Source organism: Orcinus orca, chromosome 1 (assembly GCF_937001465.1).
Source record: "Orcinus orca chromosome 1, mOrcOrc1.1, whole genome shotgun sequence".
Taxonomy (NCBI): domain Eukaryota; kingdom Metazoa; phylum Chordata; class Mammalia; order Artiodactyla; family Delphinidae; genus Orcinus; species Orcinus orca.
In genome coordinates, this window is record NC_064559.1 from 180,977,683 (window position 1) to 181,005,058 (window position 27,376).

General features: G+C 43.0%; 1 protein-coding gene across 8 annotated transcripts in view; it reads right to left on the reverse strand.

The window, feature by feature from the left end:
- The window catches only part of MACF1 (microtubule actin crosslinking factor 1), a 327,256-nt gene that overhangs the window by 16,055 nt on the left and 283,825 nt on the right, over positions 1-27,376 (reverse strand). For 5 of the 8 annotated variants that reach the window (XM_049695358.1, XM_049695322.1, XM_049695320.1 and 2 more), the window contains 26 exons: positions 26,684-26,902; positions 25,287-25,490; positions 23,388-23,619; positions 22,545-22,771; positions 21,308-21,430; positions 21,109-21,210; positions 20,175-20,276; positions 19,908-20,081; positions 19,660-19,815; positions 19,300-19,497; positions 18,624-18,752; positions 17,650-17,823; positions 15,064-15,219; positions 14,753-14,959; positions 14,495-14,614; positions 13,910-14,079; positions 12,727-12,886; positions 11,455-11,649; positions 10,997-11,125; positions 9,685-9,828; positions 9,031-9,219; positions 6,449-6,569; positions 5,729-5,892; positions 4,178-4,340; positions 1,993-2,147; positions 1,030-1,104 (listed from right to left, as the gene is read on the reverse strand). In XM_049695358.1, the coding sequence (XP_049551315.1) occupies positions 1,030-1,104; positions 1,993-2,147; positions 4,178-4,340; positions 5,729-5,892; positions 6,449-6,569; positions 9,031-9,219; positions 9,685-9,828; positions 10,997-11,125; positions 11,455-11,649; positions 12,727-12,886; positions 13,910-14,079; positions 14,495-14,614; positions 14,753-14,959; positions 15,064-15,219; positions 17,650-17,823; positions 18,624-18,752; positions 19,300-19,497; positions 19,660-19,815; positions 19,908-20,081; positions 20,175-20,276; positions 21,109-21,210; positions 21,308-21,430; positions 22,545-22,771; positions 23,388-23,619; positions 25,287-25,490; positions 26,684-26,902 (4,188 nt within the window). Of the gene's footprint in view, positions 1-1,029; positions 1,105-1,992; positions 2,148-4,177; positions 4,341-5,728; positions 5,893-6,448; positions 6,570-9,030; positions 9,220-9,684; positions 9,829-10,996; positions 11,126-11,454; positions 11,650-12,726; positions 12,887-13,909; positions 14,080-14,494; positions 14,615-14,752; positions 14,960-15,063; positions 15,220-17,649; positions 17,824-18,623; positions 18,753-19,299; positions 19,498-19,659; positions 19,816-19,907; positions 20,082-20,174; positions 20,277-21,108; positions 21,211-21,307; positions 21,431-22,544; positions 22,772-23,387; positions 23,620-24,563; positions 24,573-25,286; positions 25,491-26,683; positions 26,903-27,376 lie in introns of all 8 variants that reach the window. The other 3 variants (XM_049695337.1, XM_049695331.1, XM_049695356.1) reach the window with 1 other exon arrangement.

The window sequence follows — 27,376 nt, forward strand, 5'->3', positions numbered from 1 at the left end:
AAAAAAAAAAAAGAGAGAGAAAAGAACGTTTTGTCAAATTAACACTAAGGAATGAAAATCACGTAATCATAATACCAGTTCCAAGCAGAACAACACATACTGACCATATTCTTTGTTAACTCATTTCTCTCACAGGTAATTAAAAAAAAAGAAAGAAAACCATTATAAGATTGCCTGGAGCCTTATTAACTCAAAACCCTGGGCTGGATCCAAGGCAGAGTCACCCAACACTCCACCCCCTGGCTCAGAGCAGCACAGTGTGACTCTGCTGGACCTTGAAGACGGTTGTGACGTGCTAATGGAACCTCATTTTCCTGTTTCTAACTGGGTGCATGTTACTATGCTATCTGGCCATCTAAATCCTCTTTGACAATCCTAGATCTTCCTTAGGACTGTAGAGAACCCTGACAAACTGCTGGATACATTTTAGGGGTCCTGTCATAGATCCCTTCTGTGCCCCACCCTGGTCCCCAAAGAAGCTAAAACACAGCACAGTTCACTCAGTTATGGCCTCGCTCGGCACAGCTTTCCAGGGAAGACTACTGAGCAGGCTGAGCATCCTGTGGGGCCTGGACAGAGCTTCTCCAGCCCTTTCTGAGCCTGCGAGCCACTTGGGCTCACAATGACCAGCTCTCTGGGGACAATGGTCAGTCATTAGATAACTGTTTCCTTATCTTATGATAAAGGTGCCTCCATTTCCTCAAAGACCTGTTTGGCAGTGAAGAGAGGGCTCTGAAATGTCTCCTATGTTGGATCCCATACAAGCTACTGCTGGCTAGATACGGCACTATTTTCCAGATGCAACTATGTGGGGCACTAAAGCTCAGCTCACAGGACACCTGATAATTGGCACCTACAGAGGTGAGGGCCACAGACTGATCACATTGCAAGTCTCCACTGGCTTTGGTACTCCAAGCATCGGTGACGGGAAGGTGGGATCAGCCATCTGCTGTGTGTCAGGCTGCTTTCACCTGTAAGGGCCACACAGCAGGAATGACCACCACAAAGGACTGGTTTTCTCTTTCTTACCCGGTATTTATTCTCTCCAATCTGCTCCACCTGAAACCTTTTTGCACATTTACACTGAGCCACTTGTCTTGTGACCTATTGGTTGTGAACAACAGAAAAAGAGAAAAGTGTGAAGGGTAAAGCAAGACTTCCTCTGCAGAGAAACAAAGATTTTTATATGTCATCAGAGAAGCTCTTCATTACATACTTTTTAGGCACCTCAGGCTTTTGACACATGTGTTTATCTTCTATTGTGAGTCTCACTAACTGGGATACTCAGACGCTGAGTATGAAAGAAATTCCCCAGTAATGATACAACAACACATTCTTCCATCCTGCTTCAAAATTTCCTCAAATGTGCTAATACGCACGCATCAATATTAACTGACTAATAAAGCAAACTATGAGCTGATTTAAATGTCAACCTAGGAGCCCAAATTCCCTGGAAGTCAGTCCTGGGGTGCTCCAAGCCACTCTCCAAGACCAGGCCCACTGCCTCTCCCATCCCAGGATGTGCTACCAATGAATTCACACTTTTTGGTGTGATACAATTTTCAGTGTGATACAGTTCTTAATTAGGCAGAAAGTTTGGTGGGTACACATCATCTTAAACGTTACTTTTATGTATCACCCCTTAAATGCTACACATGAAGACGCTCTCCTGCATCCTGAGGTAGGATCTCAGGACTGAGAGATGAGTCTGTTCTAAGCAACATGGTGCCCTGGAGAGGTTCTCTGCAAGCTGCAGAGCACCACACAGAGGTGACTCACTTAGGTAACAATTCATTGAGACTGAGCTACAGCTCAAGAGTCGGACATCCACTGGGGCAACACCATCCAAAAGGGGATCCCCAAAAAGAACTCCAGATAATCACCTCCCAACAGACACGCTAAAGGGCTGATACGGCAATTACACCCAACCAAATTCAGGACAGTAGTAACCTATGGTCAAAAATGTACTCCAAATACAACTCTTTCCCGTACCTCATCTTCAATTTTATCTGCATCAGTTGTTGGTCGATAAGCATCCTTGTTGGGATGGAGAGCGGCCACGAATTCATAGTAATCAATGTAGCCATCCCCATCGCGGTCAAAAATGTCAGCAACAGCAGTCATCTCTAACTTGGTAGTCGGGAACTCTGGAGAAAATTAATCACATTTTGGAACGTTAACTAAGAGGGCTTACTTGGTTGGTTGGTGGTTATATAAATACTTCTTTAAAAAAAAATTTGTCTTGATTTTTTTCTGGAACACAGTACATAGTCCTTTTAGAAAACTTAGAAAATATAAAATATTATAAAGAAGATAAAAATCACCAAAAAAAAAATCACGCAGAGCATACTCAGGTTTCTGGCATTTTTGCTTATAGACTCATCTACCCCCCTCCCCAATGCAATTTAAAAACAGAGGCCTACCAACAAACTTCAGAATTTACTTATCCACTCCACTGTTGTTGGATATATAGATTATTTCAGGAGAGCGACAATTTGGAATTAATAGGATAAAGTTTTTCTACATTTAGATTACTGCCTTGGGTTCTTGACAACTGCTTTCCAGAGTGTGAATGTTTACAATAGCCAGAGTGACTTATTAAAACGTAAACTGGACTATACTGTCTCTCAGATGGAAACCTCTGCTGGCTGCCCACTGTCTTTAGAATAAGATCTGATCCGTTCATGATGGCCAACAAAGCCCCGCATTAATGGCTGTTTCCTACCTTTCCAACTTCACATCTTACCATCTCTAAGGTCATGACACTCCAGCCGTGTTAACCTTTCCATTCCTAGAACATGCCAACTTCATTCCCATCTCAGCACTTTAGATCTGCTGTGGCTCTGCCTCTATCTCTCCCCTGAAATCTTGACATGGCTGGAACCTTATCATCACCTAGGTCTCAGCTCAAATATTACCTCCAGACAGGCCTTCCTGGGCCACCCATGTGAAGTAACACAGCTGTGAGATGTGCTTTGTGATCTTGGCAAGTCACTTACAACTTTATGCCTTATTCCTTCTGCTGAAAATAAATGTGATCATACATTTTGTAAGTTGTTATGCAGATGCCAGAAACTGACATCATGAGGGACGTGATGTATGACATGATAAATATAATTAATTAGCACTGCTGTATGTTACATATGAAAGTTGTTGAGAGTAAATCCAAAGGGTTATCATCACAAGGAAAACAAATTTTTTTCTATTTCTTTAATTTTGTACCTATGAGATGACGGATATTCACTAAACTTATTGTGATAATTAGTTCAGAGTCTGTAAATCAAATCATTATGCTGTACATCTTAAACTTACACAGTGCTGTATGCTACTTATATCTCAATAAAACCGGAAGGAATAAAAATTTAATCTGATTTAATCTGAGAAACTGATATTGTAAAAAACTTATTTTAAAAAACATTTTACAGGCGTATCTCATGTTACTGTGCTTCGCTTTACTGCACTTCACAGACATACTCTCTCCCCCTTTTAAAACAAATTGAAAGTCTGTGGCAACCCTGTGTCAAACAAGTCTGTCGGCACCATTTTTCCAACAGCATTTGCTCACTTCATGTCTCTGTGACACAGTTTGGTAATTCCTGAAATATTTCAAGCTTTTTCATTATTATTATATTTGTTATAGTGATCTGTGATCAATGATCTTTGATGTTACTATTGCCAAAAGGATTATGACTTGCTGAAGGCTCAGCCGATGGTCAGCATTTTTTAGCAATAAAGTATTTTTAAATTAAGGTATGTACATCGTTTTTTAAGATATAACACTACTACATACTTAACAGACTACAGTATAGTATAAACAACAGTTTTATATGCACTTGAAAACATTACTGCAATCTTTGCTCTATTACGGTGGTCTAGAACCAAACCTGCAACATCTCCAAGGTCTGCCTGTACTTAGAACCTCGTTATTCACAAAAGTTAGCTTCTTTTCTATACCTCAAATGTGTTTTGCTTGCCATAATGTGTCAAACAAGACCTGCATTTTTTATTCCTAGCAAAATGATGGAGGTTCTTCCCTCCATCAAAACAACAGACCAATTTTAGTAAGCAGGTACATTACTTCTTCCCTAAGACTACAGCTTTAACTTGAGAAAGACTGTTTAGCCAGAATATAGCCTGCTTCTACAAAGTAGGTGCAAGGAATTATGACTGGACTCACTGGATGCTAGAATGCCATCGATAAACTCCTGACGTGTTATCTTCCCATCCTGGTCCTTGTCAATTCGCCGGAAGAAATCCATCACCCGAGACTTTTTGTGATTCATCCAACGCATATACTTTTTCCTCCAAACATCAAAGTCAAAGTTGGCAAATTCCTTCAACTAGACAGAAATCAGAGGTGTCAACAAGACCCACTGTTTGGCCTTCAAACCTGCCCAGAGCATACGAAAACTTTCAGACATCCAGCAAAGCCATGCAGGCCTTTCAAGGGGGACCAACAATGATATCTGTGTATTGCATCTTTTGGGAACGCACACTCTGGCTCCTTCACTTAAAGCCATGATTATTTACACAAGCTGTGGTAAAATGGAGCAGCGAGAGAAACGGTAACTGAACAACCACCATGGAAAATACGGAGCACGCAGAACAAGAATGGGTGGAGCCAGCCTTGCTTTCCCTTGGCACTTTTTCAAAAGATCATCCCCTTAGATGTAAGAGAATGGATTCTATCCCAGAAAAGACGTCCTTAGCACTCCTCACTTATGTGATTTTGAAAGGAACTATAATCACACAGAGGCCTATGTCTTCGAGGCTCAGCCCCCCTCCCCACTGGTCTTCTGAGATAGTTTGAGTTCCGGCTGGAAGCACCAAGAATCCAGTCCTGCACCCAAGCACATTTCTTTGGGATGGCAGCAGAGGGAGTGAACTGTCGTTCTGACTCCCATTGTAAATATGTGGCCCTGGTAGATGGCAGCAGGTCTATGCAGTGGGCAGAATGATGCTGAGCTACTTGGACTATGTCAGTGACACAGACTCAGAATGACTTAAACAGTGCAGCGGTTTTCCCCCTGGTCTTTCAAACTCCAAAGTTGGAAGGAATGGGGAAAAAAGAAAAAGCCAAAACCAAATATGCTTAAAACTCAACCGGATCTACAGAAATAACAACAAAAAACACAGAACACTCACTTCTGGGCATAGCTGCTTTGATATGCACAAATAAAAAAATATAAAAGATATTAGAAATTTGTTTTAGAAACTAGGAAGTGAAGTACTATATTTTTTAGATTGGTTAATGATACTTCAAAATAGATTAGCTTTTCATAATCTACTGAAGAAAAATACTGATAGAATGACAGGCCAATAAAAAAATTACTCGTTTTAGAAATGGGTAGCTTATATCTACACAAAAGGCTCAGTAATGGTCATTTTTGTGAGAAGCTCCACACTTGGCGGTAACCTTGCAAAGTTATGCCCCTGATCCTCAACCAAGGCCAGGTGCCGAGGAGGGTCGCGTCACAGGCTGGACCCTCCTGGACTGGCTGGTTGCCTGCTTTCCACCACCAGTGCTACGGCCTATCTGTTGTTGGTTTCCTCACATGTGTCTGTTCTCCCAGGGGGCCTGGAGGACAGAGTCCTGGCCTACACTGCTCGGTTCCTCCTTCTGCATAAGTGGGTCAAGGCACACAGGTGATGTTCAGAGGGCCTCAGAAGGGCTGTGTTTTGATAAAAGTCACCTCCCTCCAGGGAAGGCTGCTTGGCGGGGCCTCACCTCCTCCAGCCTGTCCAAGGCGTCGTTCAGCTTCCGCTGCCGCTCCAGTGCCAAAAGCCACACCTGCTGCCAGCGGGCAGAGAGCTGGTTGATCCGTGGGTTTTTTGCTTCAGATTGTGAAAGGATTGGCATGGGAGGAGGTGTGGGCTGACTCAAAGACTTTCCTGAAAGGAAAAATCATCATGAGATTAGAAAAGCTGGTTTAGTCAGTTCACAGAGAGAAGCTGCCGTCTATATGGACCTAGAAGATCTTCATGATGACGTCCGGTCAGTAACTGAGAAAAGGAAGTCGGGACCTGGCTACACCTAGACATGGAAACACACTGACCTAAAAACTATTGATGCTTTTCCCCAGTCAACAGGTACCTGTCTCATACCTTCAATCAATTCTGTCCTACCTTAGCAAACTGAGGAAATGTCAGTGGTTCTACAGGAGCAGATTTATTTTATGATGAAATTAGCGCAACAGTCAGCGCTGATGACCAAAACATGGAAAGGTCACTGCAAAAGAATCTGCTTCACCAACTCCAAATTTCTACCAATTCAAAAAACTGGAGTCTAGTTATTGTTTGTCAGTGTAAGAAAAGTGAGTTTCAAAAAAGATTTTTGTTCAAATCCAATATGGTTTTTGAAAACGGAAAAGAAATTTCTGCTGGGCACTTGGGAAGCACTCATCAGTGAGCAGGAAGGAAGCATCCTGCACAACAGGCGGCCACGTACTGCTGCCACCGCGGGACTTCTCCATGAAAGGCGCATGGGCTGGCTCTATGATCTTCCTTTTGTACGTCTTGGTGACCCGGTCCACGTCAGGCTGTTTGCGAGTCATCTCCTCCATAAATGTCTGTTAAACACAAACAACAAGGAAAAGGGTTGAGAGTTTTCTTGGACTAAGATGGGATTAGGCAACTTCTTACTAACAAGGGCCAAGCCTGTGACAGATGGAGCAACTGCAAATGCCTTCGTACACGGCTGCACTCCTTTCAAGAAACATGATTGTGGCCTTGAGTGAGGCACTTCATCAGGTTCTGGAGACCTGAAGGAATAAGACATGGCTCTGACTTCCAGGAGCTCACAGCTGAGTGAGGAAACCAGGCAGTCAGAGCAATGAGTGGCACCCAGGGCTCCGAAAGAAGGCCTAGGACAGGCACCCACAGCCCAATGTGGGGAGGAAGGCTGCCCGGAGGCTGGTGCCTGAGCTGTGTGCTGCAGGATGAAGAATGAGCCAAAGGCTGGGGGCAGGGCAGTCCCACGGAAGCCTGACAGTGGAGCGAGCCAGAGCCCTGCTGATCACTGGCTGAGGATACAATCAGAGGAGAGGCAAGAGGGATAGCTGGAGATGTAGGCAGGAGAAGGGTCCAGAAAGGCCTTGTGTCAGGCTAAGGGACTGGGGTTTTATTCTGAGAGCAATCTGTGTGTGTGTGGGGGGGGGGGTGCGGGGGGGGTGTTTACGGGTGGGTGGGCAACTGAAGGATTCCGATCTAGAGAAGAGACACAATCAGATCTCTGTTTTAGAGCTATCATTCTGGCCTCAGTGTAGGAGGGAGGATGGAAAGGGGGGAGGCAGGCAAGTTGGGAAGCCATTGCAGTAATTGAGGCAAAACACAGTGAGGGCCTGAGCCGGGGCAGGAGAGAAGGAGCCAAGAAGTATTTTGAAAGTAGGACAGGTAAGACCTCATGACTGGCTAAATGTAGGGGGTAAAGAAAAAGGAGTCACTCCTGTGTTGGGTGACTGGGTGGATGAGGAGAGAGGAGGCAGGTGCGCAAGGGAAGGGTGGGGTCAGGGCCAGGAAGCAGGGATGAAATGGAGTTTTAGAGCTGCCTCTAGCTTCCTGCATGCTGCAGACAAGCCAGGAGATGTGGAAGCCCTGGGTGTACAGGTGCTGGCTGAAGGTGTCAGGCCAGATACAACCTCAGGTATGAGAAGAGGGTCAAGAATGGAACTTCGGGGAACAACGTTAACAAGTGGATAGAGGAAGAGGAACCAGCTAAGAAGACTGAGAAAGAGTTGTCAGAGAGATGGGGGGACACAAGAGCGGGGAGCTTAATTAAAGGCACAAGGAATGAGAGGTGGTAACAGAAGGGAGAGGGACTGGCCCTGATGGAGGAAGATAATCTCACTCAGGAGAGAAGGGGTCAATGTAGGTAAATTTGATCGGAAGTACAGGGAGTCCTCACTGGCCAGGCTAATTACATATGCTAAAAAGACCTTATGTCCACAGTATAACTAGGCAAGATCCATGCTTGCATTTGGTGTAAATTATCATGGTTAAAAACCAAATTTGTCTCCTAACTGAGCTTTCCTCTGTTCAGTTTAGTTTGATGTGTTGTCTGGCCCATCTCTGAGTACATGCAAGACGTCTTTCTGAATCCAGGTGTAATGGGATAGGTCCCAAGTAATGGGACCTTGGCACAGAGGCAAGTCAATAGAAACAGGATGCAGCAGGCAGATTTCTAAGCCAGGCCCCAAGACTCCTGACATACATGTCCTGTGTACTCTCCCCCTCAAGTGTGGGCAACACCTGTGGAAAGCGTGGGCAGCCACTCCCTGGATTATGGGTTTTTTTAAAAAAATTAATTAATTAATTTCTGGCTGAGTAGGCTGTTGCTGTGCGCAGGCTTTCTCTAGTTGCAGCGAGCGGGGGATACTCTTTGTTGTGGTGCGTGGGCTTCTCACTGCGGTGGCCTCTCTTGTTGCGGAGCACGGGCTCTAGGCGCACGGGCTTCAGTAGTTGTGGTTTGCGGGCTCCAGAGCGCAGGCTCAGCAGCTGTGGCGCACAGGCCTAGTTGCTCTGTAGCATGTGGGCCGGACCAGGGCTCAAACCCGTGTCCCCCGCGTCAGCAGGCGGATTCTCAACCACTGTGCCACCAGGGAAGCCCTGGATTACGTTTTATTACATAAGATCTGTCAGAGCAGGATGGAGGGTCTCCTGCTGGCTTTGAAGACAGACGCTGCCATACTGTGAGACTGCCGTGTGCCTAAGACCTGAGGGTGGCCTCCAGGAGCTGACAGCCAGCGAGAAAAGGGAGACCTCCATCCTCCACTGCAGTGAAATGAACGACACCAACAACCTGAAAGAGCCTGGGTGGGAACTGCAGTGTTGGCCGACACCTTGATTTCAGCCTGGTAAGACGTCCCCTGGTCCCCTAGCCCCACGGAAACTCTGAGACAGTAAGCGTGTTTTAAGCTGCTAAGTCTGCGGGAGTATGTTCAGCAGCAATTAAAACACGGATGCACAGGGCCAAGGAAACGGGCTCCATGAGCCATGCAGGAAACACGCGACCACACGATGTGGTGAGGATACCTGATGCTCAGCGATAAGGGCTTTAACTCGGTCGATGTTCTGAGGGATTGGCTCCTGATCCCGTTGAATGAGGGTGGTCTCGGCCCACTGGATCCACGCCAGAAGTTCTTCCAAGAGCTCGGCGTTGGCCACCAGTTCTGACAGGGCGGCTTCGAGGCGCTGCTGGTGCTGCTTGGCCCACGTCAGGACCTGAGGGGGAGGGAACCCGTCGGCTGTCAGCCAAGCACATCCCTCGTTTTCAAAGCCCTTTTTTGTGTGAGCCTAACAATGACTTTTAGGGAAAAGACCACCCAAGCAGTCAAGAGGCTTCACTCTTATTCTGGAGACAGAGCTGGAGTAAGAAATCAGCTCCCCTGAAACCAAATGTGGCACGTGGTATTAGACACAGAATTCTCAGGAAGGAGGGAAGAACACACCACGTGTCCACCGGGCGTCATCAAGGAACACATCACAACACCAGCACCACCCTTCCAGGTTTCTGCACATTATCAAGAAAACAGTCACTACTAAAATGCGAATAACTTGATTCTTGTTGAGATATTCACAGTGAGTGAAAGATTCCTTACGTGGGGGTGGGGAAGCTCTGGAGTATTTTACTGCTGTTCACCCATTTTACGGGGCACGTGCGGTCTTCCTCTAAAACTAGGAACTCACCTCCTCAAAGCGAGCCCGGATGATGGTGATCCAGTGTTTGATGGTGGTGATGCAATCAGGATGGCAGACCACCAGGATGACTTCTCCCATGGCCACTGCTGTGTTAACATCCACGCGCTTTTCTTCCACTTTCTTCATGAATTCCTAAACAAACAAGATTTGAAATCAAAACCTTAAACCTAGTCTAGCAGCGCTGTTAGTTTACACTGAGAGGGGTAAACAACTTTAGTGTGTTTTTCGACTCTATGTTGACACAGAGCTCTAAAAGCCCGCATTTAGGCATCTCTGTCATTTTCTTTCCAGTTCTCAGAGGTGGGGGGAAGCGAGGGATTTCACAAAGATGACTTTCTCTGCACAGATGATAAGGACTAGAGAGACACAGGCATGACCCTTTTCCTGATCTCTCTCTCTTTTTATAAATTCCTGCTTGGATTCATTTCCATATGTGTAAATGGTGTTGTCTTGGACACATATAGTGACAGCTACAAAACAATACATTTTTGTTGTTGTTGTTCAAGATGAGATAGGAAAAAGATTATGAATACTACTAGAACAGAAGGCAATCGAATGACCATAGCTTTTCTCCTGGACTCAGAGACCAAGTGTCCTTCCTAACAACCAGAGAGGAAGCTCCTGAAGACACACGTCTGGGAGTTCCACCAGCTCCCAGCCCTGTCTTCCCATCAGAATCACCCCAGTGCCTCAAGCCCCTCTTCCCAAACTTCATATATGCACATTACATTACAAATTTCAAAGGCAAATAATCTGCTTTGTTGCCAACACTACAACATTTTAAAAATACCTACAACACAATGCAACGACAAAACCATGATTAAAATCTCTCGGTGGGAAACACCAAAATTAAAAAAGGAAACATTTCCCACCTTGTTAGCACAGTCACACTGAAGCCCCAGACACTGTATTATATTCTGCAGCTTGGTGAGCAGTTCTAGGGGCACAGATCAGGGCATGGAGCTGGTAACGTAAGGAAAGTCACACAAGGTGTGTGCAGGTGGGGCATAAAGGTAGAGCAGCCCGTGTTTTCCTCTATATTAACACCAGCTGTCTGACTTGTTTACAACCAGCATGTGCTACTTTTGTAAGAATGCGCGGATGAGTGGTCTTTAAGGGGTCACAAAACCCACCAATCGTTTCCCTCTCATTCCTGATAATGAGTAAGCTGGGCCCATTCTGGCTTTGCTCCTTTTCACATGAGGTCTAACGTTTCTAAGCAAAAGCTGCTTTCCGTTGCTGGCGTGGCCACCCTCCCCATGTGGGTGGCATGGGTCCCTGCACCCGGGGGATGGATTACCTTATGAGTGTCGATGAGAGACCGCAGGGCCTCTGTGTCATCAGGAAGTGCCCCCCGAAAACGCAGTGTCTGCTCGGCTTCAGAAAGCCACTCCAACAGCATGTGAATTGTGTCCCGAAACTCTTCTGCCTGAAATAACCAAGCACAAGAGACTGAACCTCTCTCTGCAGCCAAGGTCCTGGACATGGTATGCCAGGGAACGGTCTGGCCTAAACTCAATGGAGTACCACAGGCACTTGAAGGCTCTATCAAAGGCCCACAAAGGTCATCTTTCATCTGTGCAACTTGAAAACCCAACTAAATTCATTATTTCTCTTATATGGATGCGGGCTAACATCTTGTTGAGCATTTAGAATATCAATTTTTGACTTTGTGTTCCTTACAAGACTGGCTGAAACCAATCCTGATAAAGAGGCTAGACTGACTCTGCTCAGGCCCAACCCCAGGCGCTGTCTGACCTGCTTCAAGGCCTGCTCAAGCCGGCTCTGTTTGCAGACAGAGAGTTTACACACGGTGTCCCAGCGAGTGCTCAGTTCCTGGAGCTGCCCTTTCACCCAAGTGGTATCATCTCGACTGTTCTCAATCAGCTCCCGGCCTGATCGCTTTAGGACCTGAACGGTTCCCGTTCGCTTTCCCAGTTCCTTCTGGAAAACCTGGAAAAGAAAACAGGAGAATTGGTTTGTCTTACAAATGTTTTGAATTCAAGAAGTAAAACCACAGAGAAAGTAGTCATTTCCTTCAATTCTCCTTGGCAGGTTCCAATTGTGTGTCTTTTATGCACAGACGGAGGTGGGATCACAAGAAAGAAAGAACCACCACAGGATGTGGCTCTGAATGTGAGAGGCGTGACTTTGGGTAAGCTGCTTAACTGGAGTCCCAGTCTCATCTGTGAAACAGGAGTTATGCTGTACTAGCATCTCCAGAATTGTGGGAGTTTTTTTTTTTAATTAATTTTTATAGTTGATTTAACAATGTTGTGTTACTTTCTGCTGTACAGCAAAGTGAATCAGTTATACATATAAATATATCCACTCTTTTTTAGATTTTTTTTCCCATATAGGTCACTACAGGGTATTGAGTAGAGTTCCCTGTGCTATACTGTAGGTTCTTATTAGATATCTATTTTATATATAGTGGTGTGTACATGTCAATTCCAATCTCCCAATTTATCTCTCCCTCCCCCCTTCCCCCTTGGTAAGAGCCCACCTGCCACGCACATAAGAATCTGGTGTAACTTCAAGGTAAAGCTCAACGCTTCGTGCTGAAGCAGGAGGACAGTATGTAGTTCAACGTACAGGTGTAGGTTACACTAAATGCTGGTGTGCACGGAGCTGGCCTGTCAGGTTCAGAAGTAGTTTAAAAAACACTCATTTTCATGTTAAGAATCAGAGGAAATGGGTATCTTGAGGGTCTCCTGAATTTAAATCCATTTTGACTCAACTGAGAGATATAAACAGGAAACTGAGGGGGGGGCCCTCAATGTGAAGTTTACACACTGGCAAATCTGAATCAAACCAACTTTGGTAAATTCCTTGTGGCCGATGCAGAATCCCTGTAACAGTTTGTTTAAACACACAGAGCAGGGAGCTGCCTCTCTGACAAGCAGAGACACAGGCTCTTTCAGACTTTCTTTCTAGGGGAGCCGTACAAGGGTACCATGAGCTGAAGGCACACACAGGTGCAGGACACAACGGCTTTGCCCTCCACGCAGCCCAGATCTCGCCCCTCACCTTGTGGGCATCCATGAGGTTCATGACGAGGTCCAGGTCCCCGTGCACAGGCTGGTCCTCAGCCAGCTGCGGCTCTACCTTGTACAACCAGTCCACCAAGGCCTGCAGAGCGTCCATGAACTGGCCCGAAAACAGCAGGGCCTCCTCCAACTTGTGCTGCCTGAGAAAAGCACACAAACTTCACTGGTTTTAATGGTTCTTTTATGAATGGCTCACAATTCTGACCACTGAACAGGAATACTGCTTGAACTTTATCTAGAGAGGGACTGCTGTGTTAGAACAGTTAGAAATACTGTAAAAAGTGACTAAGAGATGTTTAGACATTTTAAATTAAACCACTCTCTAAAATGGATTAAGCATAGTGCAGGAGACCGGTGTAGATGCCCTTCTGGCATTTTAGAGTCCAACTGCTATGCACACGGTATGCTATGCACACCCTACGACCCAAGGTCTTTTTATTTACATTACACCACTCCAGTAGAGGGTGGTGGTTCTATTAATGATTTGGAGCCAGGAGTTCAACTCCTAACTCTCCACCAGTTGTGAGACTCTGGCTGTCTCTTTGAACCTCAGTCACTTCATCTGAAAAATTGGGAGTACAAATAATACAGAGGTATCATAATGCTTACATAGCATAGCTGGTACAAGTGGATAAAAGTACAACTTTTAGAACCAAATCTCAGCTCTGCTGCTTAGTAGCTGAGTGAGCATGGGGGAGTTAAGAAACCTCTTTGTGACCATTTCCTCATCTGTAAAATGGGAAGAACAGTACCCACACCTCAGTGGTTGTTGTGAGGATTAATGAGCCTCAAGATGGTTAAATGAGATACTACACTGGAGGCTTTGTACAGTGTCTGACACAAGAGACACTCAGTGAGACAGCTACTGGCATTACAAACTTATGATTTACATGTATTTAGAGTTACAGATCTTCTTTTACTGTTGGCCTGATTTTATAGGCTTCTCTCTTTGTAATACAGTAAAGGTTCAAGTTTAAAATATGATAATTTTAATATATCTGACTCAAATTATTTCATAACTCTCACTGAATTAACTGGAGATAGCAAGATGCTACTGTTACTGATACATTAGCTTTATTACCACTTTCTAGAATCCTGTCACTGTCTCCTGGTTACTTTGGGCATAACACACAGATCCACGAAAAGGGACATTTCACACTCACCTCTCCACAGACTTGCCACAAACAGTATCCCATTTGTCTCTGACTTCTCCCAGTAAGTTGTCAAGTTTCTGAGTGTCATCAGGAAGCAAAGTCTTTTCTTTCAGTGCTCTGCCTGTTCTAATTGTGGTATCATACACAGGCTGTTTGCCACCAAGAGTTTTCTGGAACTCCTGTTCTCAAAAAGATTTAAAAAAAAAAAAAAAAACCACGCTAAAAGTCAGATGACATCGAGTTTTCAGGTGGGTAACCAGAAATAGTATGAATGTCACTACTACTTGAACTAAAATTAACAACAGCTTATCCTGAAGAAATTTATAAGGTTTTGTCTGTGCCACATACAGGAGTGCATGACTATTTCTAAAAGCCCACAGTTTTAGCTGGTTACTCCCACAGTCACTTTGTTTGAACTCTTATTTAAATGAGGAATTGTCATGGTTAGACACTGTCCAGATACAAAATGGCTCTATGATCTTGGCCATTTAACATTAACCGATTAGTTTTCTTTTGACTAGTTCTGTGTTTTTATCAAGCTACAATCATCAGTGAACACCAAGCTTAGGACCTAAGAGCAATGAACTGCTGTACCTTATGCTTTGAGAGCTGAAGTTTAATTTTGTCTGGGTCGTTGGATATCTCCAGTTCTGAGTCCAGGTGACTCTCTGCATCTTCTAGCCAGTCAATCAGTTTTTTCCAAGCTTCATGGAACTAAAATTATGTAAGAAATACGTTATAACAGGAATGAATATGCACACTACACAGCACTTTTATGTGAACCAATGCGGAGACTCAAAACATGCAGCCCAAGGTTGTTCAGTAAATTAGTATCTTTCTTTTATAACTTACTTGTTTTGCCCGCTTTCTGGCATCATCCAGCAATCGTCCTCTTTCAATAGATCGCTGGACAACCTTCTCCCATCGAGACTGGACGCTAACCAGCAAATTTTTGATCAGAACAACGTCCTGTTTCTGGCTAAGGAATTTTAACTGATTCCCGGTTTGATCCAGCTCAATGATCTGGTCTCGATGAGCATTTACTTCATTAGCAAACACCTGAGGGGAAAATATTGCTCTTTTTAAACTGGAGATAAGATCAATGAGCATCACTTTCAATTGGCGCTTTCAAAGGGAAGGCAGCATCGTAATGCCATTGTTACCTTGTGCTCCTCTATCTGGGAAAGGACGGTGTTTAGAATCAGGCTGGGAGGAGAAGCGATGTTTAAACTCTGCTCTGCTAGAGTGAGCCAGTTGATAAATTCTTGCAGGGAATTCTGGAATTCTGTTGCCAGGTTGAGGGCCTCTTCCAGCTTTGACTAAATTTTAAGTAACACACACACACACACACACACACACACACAGAGAAAAGTGCCAAATTGAAGAATTATAGTTTTAAGGACAAAGGCGTGAATTGTACACCAAATGAAATGACTTCTAAGAAGGAAGCCTCATTTAATCAACCTCCAAACATGCCCTGTTTGCAAAGAAGGGGACATTTTAGTGCTAGTGTTTGAAACTGAAACAACTGTGCTTGGAAAAGGAAAGAGCACAGTTTGCAGCTAAGTTGCTTTCTCTGCCATTCCCCACTTCCTGAGACATTAAAGAACAGGAATAAAGGCATTCAAGCCATTCAATAAATGTTAAGTGAACAGACCCTTTAGTGGTGACAGCTGCAGGATCTGCAACCTACTTTGGGCAAAGTCTCAGTTTCCTTTAATGTCCTTTTTGTGGCATAGCACAACTAAATGAGAAGCACCTGACTGTGACGGTGACGGTCACCGCAGGGCTCTCTCTATCTGAGTATGTTTTCAGGAAATATGGCACTTGAAAAAGTCTGAGTCTGAAACTTATGCTTATGCTACAGCAACAAAGGTAATAAAAGCCAGAACATTTCAAACAAAAATGTGACAATTTACATAGATGTAAATTTTTAGTCATTACGATCTAAATCAGAATGACAAAAAAGAGTGGCTCATTCAGGGTGTGCGCTACTCTCCACGAGTACATCCCAGTTCCACAGTCTACAAGCTCCATCCTCAGAGACCTCTACCCCGAACATCTGGGTGATGGCCTCTGACCCTGGTCCGTCTACTAGGCAGGCAAAGTAGAATAATGACAGGTTGTTAAAAATGAATATATGCAAAATATTCACTGAAAGAAACCCCAGAAGTACACTAAAAATGTTCATTGCTGTTAAATGGGTTGTGTATTCTTTCTACTGTCCTCTTGGTGTTTTCAGGTTACTTCTGTAACCGAAAAAACACTGTGATGAATGTTATAAAAATGCATAGACCCAGTCTAAACAAGTTCAGTGGACAAAGGAAATCTACCTCAAATCTATCATAGAAATGCTTAGCAATAAATATATTGCAAGTTCCTAGATGGCAGGAAATCTTTCCACGTCATTTTATCTATATAGTCTTCAACAGGGCTTAAATAATTTTAGCGATCCTGGAATGTAATGTTCTTACAAAATCAGAAATAACTATCATTGACAGCTAGCCTTTGCTCGATCAATTCAACAACTAAAGTTGACCCCTTAACAACACGGGTTTAGGGGTGTCGATCCTCCGAGAAGCTGGAAATCCGTGTGTAACTTTAAAGTCTGCCCTCCACATCCACGGTTCTGCATGCAAAGATTCAACCAACTAGGGATCATGTAGGACTGTAGATATACTTAGTGAAGAAAAAAAATCCTGCATACAAGCGGACTTGCGCAGTTCAAACCTATGTTGTTCAAGGGTCAAAACTATATTCCTTGAGGCAACTTGTTCCACTGTGTCAAAACCCTCTAGAAACTACTTGATTTTGAGCCAGAATCTACCTTGGTTTCTTTAATTAGTCTTAGCTCTACATTCAGCAGGAATTATAGACAAGACCCTGTCCAAAAATTAGAACACAGCCATACACTCAGGTCCTCTGCCCACTCTTCATGTAACGAAGTTACCAGACCCCACACTAGAGGGACCCTAGGAAATTAATGCTTCTCTCAAAATGTTCATTTATATGTGTGAAGATGTGGTTTACTTCCTTCTGCACATTAAAGTTCATGATGACAGAGTTCATGCCTTTATTGTTTTCCACTGTACACCTAGCACAGTGCCTGGTACATACATGCTTAACGACTACTTGTTCAATGGATGTGGCCAATGGATTTGGACACATATTTTACCGTTTCAGCTGCCCAGCACAGAAACTCTATGCAGAGTGATATTCTAGAACTCTGTACTCATAAAAAACAATGTTTGGGGGCAAATGCCTTGATCTCTGATCATTTTTCGTTTGAGGAGAATTTGATTTTTGAGGAAGAGTAAGAGGAGGACATACAATTTACTGCTCTTGAGTTTTAGTAACTAGACATCAAATTCCGTGTGAGGAATAATTAGTGATACTCCCTGCATGCTGTTCCCAACCTCCCAACTCCAACAAAACCTATTTTTAAGTCCATCACTGAGCAGTAACAGGCAGTAATGCCTTAACTGGTAGATGCAGAAAAGGAATGCAATATTATAAAAGCAAGTATCGGCAGAAACTAACAGCATCAATGCAATTTGACATGGATGGAAAATAGAAATGTAATGGCAGAAAAGATGGCTTGATTTAGCACAAAGCCAGTTCTGAGGATATCAGTTCTGCTAGCTTGCTACAATATAATGAAAAATCTTCCATAGAAACTAGATGAGAATTGCATGTAATCATTAAGCAAACTACTCAAACAGTAATCAAACTGAATTTTGTGGTGATACCTTTCTTTCTTCCATCTTACTGCTGACCACATGCCACTTCTGTTCCAAGAGTGCTACGCTCTGTTCTGTCTTTGAGCCAGATCCAGAATCATCACGGCTGAGAAGCATGAGCCTGCCCTTGTCAAGCAGTTGATTGTAAGTCTCTTCCTTGGCTTTCAGCTGGGAATAGAGTTCCTATAAGGGCAAGAAAGATATCAGTAATGCCAATTCCCTGAAAGACACCCACACAGATTTACAAGCACAGTTTGGAAAAGCCAAGGAAGGTCTCATTTTGATTAAAATCCTTTCTTTTAGATTCAATTCAACTGCTGAACAATTAGGAAATGAAACCCACCATTCTTCCTTAATATAAAAATAATTTTGTCACCAACAGAATTTTTAAGGATCAGAGATCACAAAAATAGACCCCAATAATTTATTTCTCCTTTTCCTGAGGGATATGCCTAGAAATTATGTTGCCTCTTGTTCTCAGCCACTTTCTGGAAATACTGTCAGCTTCTATTGGATTTCCCTAAATCCCCCTCAAGTAGGTTTTTCCTTTAATTTTTTGGCTGCTCCATGCGGCGTGCGGGATCTTAGTTTCCCAACCAGGGATCGAACCCTCAGCCTCTGTAGTGGAAGCACAAAGTCTTAACCACTGGACCGCCAGGGAAGTCCCAGCAGTCTTTTTCTTAAATACAACCATATATGTGTCACTATTTGTCTTGATGCTCTCACCTTCACATCAATATTCTTGTGCCAGTCAATCTGATTAACTCGAAATCTGCCAGCTCCCCAGGGCATTTCTGGTTCACTCTTTCCTGTCGCTGCCTATCGCAGGGTGTTAGAAGCCTGTCTAAGCAGCAATCCCCAAGTACTATATTGTCAGTAAAAACGCACTACTTTGTAGACTCCCAACTACATAGATCTCTGTGAATTCGGAAAGGAGCTACTGAAAATGGGATGCTTATGCTCAATTTCAAGAAATCTGTTACCATATGTGTATCAAGCTGCTCCCTAGCCGTTTCAGGAAGTCCTCCTGTGGGCTTCGATGCAGAAAGTTGGGTCTCCATTCTAGTCAGTTCCAAGAGGAAATCTTCAATTTCACTATGGAAACCCTGGGCCTTTTGAGAAAAGACATTAGCAAGGTCAGTAGTCAATTCTATTTTCAGAAGTAAACTTTCTAAATGACCACATGAGGAATCTTTGAGGGAGGAATTTTAGGCTGCTCTCACGCAGGGCTGTTCTGTTGCTGGATGATTACGGGGCCAATGTATTTACTTATTTTCAGAATTGAGCAGAATCCTTCAGACCTCACTGTAACAGAGATGCCTGATATAACCTGATGAATTGACTGACTAAGGTACTGTTGAATATGGATACGGAGGGACCTGACTTGATCCAAAAAATAACTAAATCTGTGAACAAGGTTCGTTACAGCAAAGATCTACTAACTTTGAATAGTAGATAGAGGGACTGGATCACAAACTAATCCAAAAAGAATGATCCAATTAAAGGTTGTTCTTTCCAGACAAGTCTAGCACAGAACTGACCCTCAAGGCAGAGGGGGTTCTACCCCAAACTGCTTTTCTTTTGTCGACTTAGATGGACTTCCTTCTGAATACTGTCATGTGCACAGCCCCACCCACCTAACCTGGATAGTGCATGTACCTGCTGCAGCGTCGACTGAAGCTGCTGCTCCCTCTCCTCTGTTTTTTGTAACACTGACTCCCAGCACTGGTTCATGGTTTCTAAACGGCTCCTTAAGCTGCTGGCATCATCTCCAGCGCTAGATTCAAGAAGCTCATTGCCAGCTTTGTTGACTGTTTCCACTGTGGCTTGATGGGCCAGAACATCATTTTTTAGAACCTAAAAAATGTTGAACAACATAATTTACCTCTATAGGTATCATTAAGCCTGGCTCTCTAAGGTACACACGACATCAAAAGGTACAGAAACATCAAAAAGCTTCTGATGGCAATATCTGGTCTCAAACCAATAGGCTTAGAGATGAAAAATGAAAATACTTACGTGGTGCTTTGCGAGCTCAACTTCAATGACTTTTGGGTCTCCACTTATTGGTCTCTGAGCATCTAGCAACTCTTCAGTGTGAGTCAACCAACTCATTAGCTCCTCTAAGGCATGCTGGAACTGGCCAAGGGCCAAGAGAGCACCTTCTAGCTTATGCTACTCAGAAAATGATTTAAAGGGAACGTTTGTTAGGAAATTAGAAAACAGTAGATAGTAGTCCACTTTATGTACTCTACCATTTGCCTTACCTGTCTGTGAGCAATTTTCTCACCCAAGTTCTCCCAGAGGTGTTTAAGTTCCGTCATTGGTTCTCGTATAATGTCTCTGTCCGTTTCATCAGTAGCTTTCTTTAACATCAGTTCACCCTGGTGATTGAGCTTCTCCATCTCAATTTGCTGTTGGTAAACTTCCACTTTGAACTCCTGTCAAAGACGTAGTGAATGTTAACATCAAACCAAGTCTTTAAAAACGAAAAAGAAGCAACCCTTCTTCAAAAACCCTTCCCAGGTACAAACCTTCATTTCATTTAACTGATCTTTAACAGTGTTGAGGTCAGTGCCGACAGGGGGCATTGTGCAGAGTTTAATCACAGTGTTATCTAGCCAGTCAAACATAGCCTAAAATAAACATACAAATAAACAGTCAAAAAACAAAAACATAAGGACTTGGGAGACAATTAGCATGATCTCTGCTAATACAAGCAGAGATAAATCAAAGTATCAATACTTTGTGTTGTTTGTGCTCTCAGGTTGGGGGCAGAAATAAGGGATAATGATCTTTATTTCAGTAATATGGGGACTTAAGGATGAAGCCAACACGACTGGAATAATGTCCAAAATAAACTACTATTTCTTATGGCCAGCTAGCAAGCCCACAATGTGCTGAAGCTACCGTACTGTGCTGTGCTTTGAGATAACCTGGGTTGGGACCTCTAGCAAGCAATGACTTTGACAGTAAGGCCAGCTTTACTCTACAGCCACTGTGAGGATAGATAATATGATGAAAAACATGGCAAGAAGACTAGAAATTTGGATGTCAGAACTTTTCTTGCTACAAGTGGGAAACTTTGGCTAGAAATAAAGAAATAGCCTGTCTTTGGTTCAAGAATGTTGCAGTCCTGTGAAGGTGACCGACTCACGCTGGACTCAGAATATGACAGAAATCACGGGGGGCTTCCCTGGTGGCGCAGTGGTTGGGAGTCCGCCTGCCGATGCAGGGGGTGCGGGTTCATGCCCCAGTTCGGGAGGATCCCGCGTGCCGCGGAGCGGCTGGGCCCGTGAGCCATGGCCGCTGAGCCTGCGTGTCCGGAGCCTGTGCTCCGCGACGGGAGAGGCCGCGGCAGTGAGAGGCCCACGAACCGCAAAAAGGAAAAAAAAATAAAAAATAAAAAATAAAAAAGAGAGACCACGGAACCTGTGTTTCCGTGGTGGTCACCTCGTGGCCTCTCACCTGAAGAGTGTCCTGATACTGCACAGCGGCTTGCATGGCATCCTCAAGCTTTTCCAGTCTCTCTCTCCATGTTTTGTTTAAGTTCTCCCAGGCATTATTCATCTAGGGTAAAAACAGTGGATCAGACTCTCCAATTAATCCCACTCTTAGTGTGAGTCCAGTAACGTTTTGTCTGAACCCCTTGTCCACTTCTCCACACCTCATCAATGCTCTTCTTCACTTCCGGCTTCTCAGTTTCTCCACAGGCAAAAATCAAATCTGCTCCAAGGATTCGAATAAACTCCAATTCCTCATGCAGACCATCTGTCTCTTCCTTAATAGTCTACATGTAAATGAACAGAACATAAGCCAAAACAGAAAGCAGAAGAGAACTTCCCAAACTTTGCAAATGTAATTTACACCCCCATCGACAGCAGATGTTGAACAGAACGGTCAATTTCATTAAAGTCTTCCAGCGTTCTTAATATTTCACTCATCTAAACAGTGAAGCTTCAGAGTCTGGTTATTTTTCTTATATATACATCAAATATATTTTTATATATTAACAATAAATACATAAAACAGTCTGAGAAAGGTGCAATGAGCTTCAATAATTTACTAAAGGTCCAAGGAGATCATAATCTACAACCAGAAGTCTATTACAGAGAAGAAAATTAACTAGGATAAAATACTAGAGTACAAAAGTCACACATCTAAGAGCTGGGAGATGAGCATAATAGGAATGCTAGGCTATATAATCTCAAAGAAAGTCAGTTCTGTGCCAGATCCTAAAACATAGTTCATGGACTGGCAATGACAGGGGTGGGGAGGTGGAAATGGCTGAAGTAAAAGAAAGATATGAGTGTTAAGAGGGAGAATATAGAATAGCAAGACAGTCTTGCCTTGGGCTAAACAGACAAAATGAGGTGAGAAATGCATTTAATAAAAACTAGGATCCCCAAAAAGGCTAGAAAAAGGTATGTGAAAGTAACAATTGTTATTTCTGGATGATGAGTCCAGAATTTATTTTTTCTACTTTCTATTTTTCTACAGTAAATAAATTTACTCGAGAAGTAAGTACACCAAAGAGAAGACTAAATTCAGAAATGAAAGCAAAGCTGGATTTTTAAAGCACATGCTACTAATATGAATTGTTAAGTTTAAAATTGATGACAGAACTACTTCTGTGTGATGGATCTGCTCTACATCACGACCAGTGGCGGTTGTAGGCACCTATACAAAGTGGTAAAACTTGTACATTAAAAAAAGAAAAATCTATAATGAGCAGGTATTTTTGTTCTAGTGTAAAGACATACTATTAAGCTTAAAACAAACAAACAAACAAACAAAAAAAAACTTTTAAGGCACTCAGCCTGGCTAAGCAGTTAACACAACATAGTTGGATACAGTGCTTTCCCACAGGACAAACACATGAGAGAAGGGGTTTTGTTTCTTACCTCGGCGGCTTCAACCTGTTGTTTGATAATGGATGGGTCAATGCCAGGGCTTTCCAAGTCATGGACGATGTCCTGGGTGTCTTTGATGGTGGTGAGGAGAGCTGCCATGTCATACCAGAACTTCTCCGCTAGTTCAAGGACATCAAGGAATTTAATTTCTCGCTCTTCAGCCCGAGCTTTGATGTCCTCCCAGAAGAATACCATTTGATCCAATTTGTCCTGGATTTCTGAGGGGTACAGAAGAGTGAACAGGCCTTTTCTAAGGACTTAAAATCAGCCTCATCAGGTATTAGATCTAATCCTATTTTCACTGAAATTATCCTTAAAAGTCTCTAAAAATGTATAACTGAAGGACAGTTTTCTATCTTAGCTTTATTATTAATTATTTCTATGCTCTCATTTATCACTTACATTGGTCTCCCACATAAAGAGATCACAGAGGTTATCTGGAAATGAGTTATCATCTACTATAAAAGTACTGCTAAGATACTTATAAAGGGGCTGAAATGAGAACTCTGTTTCCAGTCTTCTGTGTTGAACCTGCTATGTTTCCCATGGAAAGTGTTATAAAAGGTAGTTATGTTCTACCCACTACTGGTACTGCAGTTTCCTCGTATTAGGGGGTAAAGGAGCATTTGTTTCCTGGTCTGGGAATCTAACTACCAATTGTAACCTTATTTCAATGGGGAGATGTGTTCTGAATTCTAAATGACTTCGTGGAATACTCATTACTTGGGCACTGCCTTTGCATTCAATGAAGTACATCTGGTGGGATGCTGGAGGTAACCACAGCCTAGAATTTATTCTATCGACTTGTAAAAAATGATTAGATTAATCAAGCACCTTTTGCAGCCAGATCCTTGTCAGCTCCCTGAGATCGCCCAATGAGCTCTTCTCCACGGCGCTTCAGGGCCTCAAAGGATGGCTGCAGTTTTTCCAGCTCCACGGTGGCACTTTTGTTGTCACTGATGCACTCTCTGATCTTGTCTACTTCAGCAGGGATCAGTGGTGGCATACGCAGGCGAGAGGAAAGATTCTCCAGAGTCTCCAACATGGGCTCAATTTTATCATGGAACTAAACAAATATTGGACCATTAGCCATCACAGCAGTACTTTGTCACACTTCTGGGGTAAATGTTAGCGATTAAGGCCAGTGTATAAATCTACTACTGTTTAGGATAAAACCTATGCTCAGCCTAGCCCCACGGCTGTCAAGTGTTGGGTTTGTCTAAAAAACTGTTTTGGGCATAGTATACCAGAGCTGGCCCATCAGAAAAAGTAAATGTTTAAGAAGCAAAAAGCTATTACTTACTATACGAAAAATCAACTCAAATCCTTAATGCTGCCACAATACTTCCCCAATTCCAACTAACGTGATGAAAAAGGGACAAGACTATGAAACCAGTGAGAGTCAGTGTGTCAACATCTCAGATGACAGTTGCATGCAACAGAGTAGACCAAGAAGTTAGATGCCCTCCACCAACTGTATAAATGGATGGGGAACTCAATATGCTACATGACTTGGAGTTTAAAAGTATCATGGCATGCAGTTTGACAACCCACCAGTGTAATAGTAAGAAACTAAAATGTCGGCATGATGAAAGATAATTAGGGAAGGCCAAATCTAACCTTATTCCGAGAGAACTACTGCCCTTTCCACTTTTCTGGTACTTTGAACAACATATCTATAATTGTAAAATTTTAATTTGTAATATGAAGCAGAGAGGGGACAAAAGGGAGCACAACAGACAAGTCTGCCCCCTAAAGCCAACTCTGGATTCATTGATTAGAATAACGCTTACCAACTGTTAAATGTCCTATAGGAAATAACACGGTAAACAAACAAAACCCCTTCCCATCACTCCCTCACTTCTAGGTTCTGCCCCAAATGAAACTGGCATAATAAACTGCATTAATAAAATTTATTCCACTAACGTTAAGGGAAGTTTCCTTATAAATAATCCTCTCAATTCTCAGCTTCGTAAGAACACCCTAATCCCAAGGGGGTGGGTACCTTACCTCTGTAATCTGTAATGGTGGGCGCGGTCAACACAACAATGAAATGTGACGATGTGGGGAAGACAGGAGCAGGCAGCAACAACACAAAGTAACACATTCCACAATGTGAGTGAGAGATGGGACGGAAGGTGGGGGGGAAAAACTTGAGTAAGTACAAATATTAACCAAGAATATTGACCAAACATAGGAATAAATTACCCAGACATAACAGTAATATATTAGTTGGAAAGTATGTAGTTACATGCTTTAAACTCCACTGCTAGTGGTTTGTTTCTCCTTGACTCTACCTTCTCCCTAGTCAAGCATCTTTCTCTGAACTAGGAGCTAGCTGGTGGCCTCGTGAATAGGAAAACGAATGTGCTGTCTAAATCTCGAAAGCAACAGGCCCAATAGGAATTTGACTTCTTGAGGCATTTGTTGCTTCAAGATGAATTTACCCAAAATCATCCCTGCTAAAGGATTATCACAATATAAAATTTTCAAGGAAACAATCAACAGGCAATATATACCAGCCAAGATGCATTTCACCCTTCTTATAGTTGTCAGTATAACCAATGCTCCCTGGAATAAAAATGCAGACAGGCAAAGGTTCCCAGTCTCCTGATAATGTATCACCAGCATACTAGTCTGGACATTCCTGAGCATAGGGGCATACTGATACAGAGCCTCTTGCTTAGACTAAAGGACAGTTGAAGGTTATATGAGTTTAAGACACACACATACCTGAGCTGACTGGGAAATAGCCTCGTCCAGAGCCAGGGCCCGCTGGCGCACCTCCTCTTTAATTTGGGCATACGTATTTTCTGCTTTCTGGTATTTTTCTTGCACCATTTCCCCCTCTTCAGGGTTTAACTCCTTTAGTTGAGGGCCTATCTTTAGCAGCTTATCGATATGAGGTTTGTGTTCAGCAATGGATTCCCTTAGTTGCTATGCAAAGAAATATGGATTAAAATAAAATGAGCCTTCTTATACCAGTTTGTTTGTTTAAATACTTTGATCAGAGCTCATACCAAATGAACAAACTGAGTTACTAAAACCCAGCAAGTCCCAACATCTCACCGTTTATGGAGGGAATAAAATCTAAGTCTTGGACTCTGACTCTAATTCTCTTCAGTTTCAAAAGCCAGTTCACATGTTCCGCCACCCAGGAAGCTTCCCAGAAATCGTCTCTCACTCTCACCCTCCAATACAAATGTATTCCACTGTCTTCTGTACTCGTAAATACTTCTCTGTACTCTACTGTAGTTTGCACGATTTAATGTCTGTCTCCCTGCCCAGACTGGGAGACACTAAGCAGGACCAGCTACAAACAGCAACATTTCTGGTAATCCAACCGCTCCTTGACTATACTGCTGGCTACTTCCAGTTTACATCCTTCCTCTTACAGGAATACAGAGATAGCAATAAACATGAGTCATACACCACAAATAAAATAAACATTAAAAAAACTACCTTTAATGGTAACAGCATCAGTTGAAGTGTCTACAAATTTCCCTTTCATCTCAACTCTAGGCAGCAAATTGCTTTCTGATATTCCTGAGTGAAGGCTCTCACTCCAGCTAGGGCCTAACCACAAGGAAAGGGCCACCCAACCACAACCAAGTAACACCCCACTGTCACTGGGAAGATTTTAAACTCCCTTGATTTTTACGTGGTGCTTTGTTCACTTCTGCAATACCCAGGTTCCTGACATCTCCATAATCTTTTTTTTTTTTGCGGTACGCGGGCCTCTCACTGCTGTGGCCTCTCCTGTTGCGGAGCACAGGCTCCGGATGCTCAGGCTCAGCGGCCATGGCTCACAGGCCCAGCCGCTCCACGGCATGTGGGATCTTCCCGGACCGGGGCACGAACCTGTGTCTCCTACATCGGCAGGTGGACTCTCAACCACTGTGCCACCAGGGAAGCCCCATAATCTTATTCTTTAACTGATTCATATTAAAGGACAAAGGAAATAATTCAGATATGTATTTTTACTGTGCAAAAAAAATTCTAACTGGTTAAGAATTAATTTCATAACATTTACTTATACTCAGTAGGTACTAATAAATAGGCTGTTTTTGAATAAATCGTAGAGCCCATTTTCAGTTCTGTGATTAAATAAAACTCGGCATGCTCCTTACCCTCATTTCCTCTTGTTGCTGCCTGAGCTGCTCATGATCAATAGCAGGAGGAGGTAACTGTGCTATTAGTGTCCGAGTTTCCTCAATCCAGGGGCTGAGCTCCTCATATGTTTCCCAAAACTGGTTCACCAAGACCTGTGCCCGTTCTAGGCGGGCGTAACGCTCTGAATTGAGCAGACTAATGGCTTCATATTGTTGTATTAGAGACTCTGTCTTTTCCTGTGAACAAACAAAAAAAATGTAAGCATTATTATCATGATGAACCCTTCTTTAAAGTAAAAATGTAAGTATATATAGGTGTGTATATATATATATACACTAAAAAGTTTAAAGAAATACACACTAAAATGCTAAAAAATATGGATTAATCTAGTAAGCTTACAAGTGATTTTCTTTATACTCAACTGAATTTTTCTATCATACATATACATAATTTTATAATTTTTAAAATATGAAAGTAGTTTCACAAACAGTAAAACAGCACAAGCACAACACACCAAAATTAACCTTTTAGTGAATACCTTTTATAACTTTAGATACAGCACTACTGTAATAGGCCAGTTTGACTGAATCTCTCAGGGGCTAAGATGGGTATTTGCTCATCAAGTTTCATTTGTCTTTTTCCCTCTGATAAAAGTCTCCACAAACCTGGCATTTATGCTTTATATGTTTAGGATGAGCAGCTCAATTTAT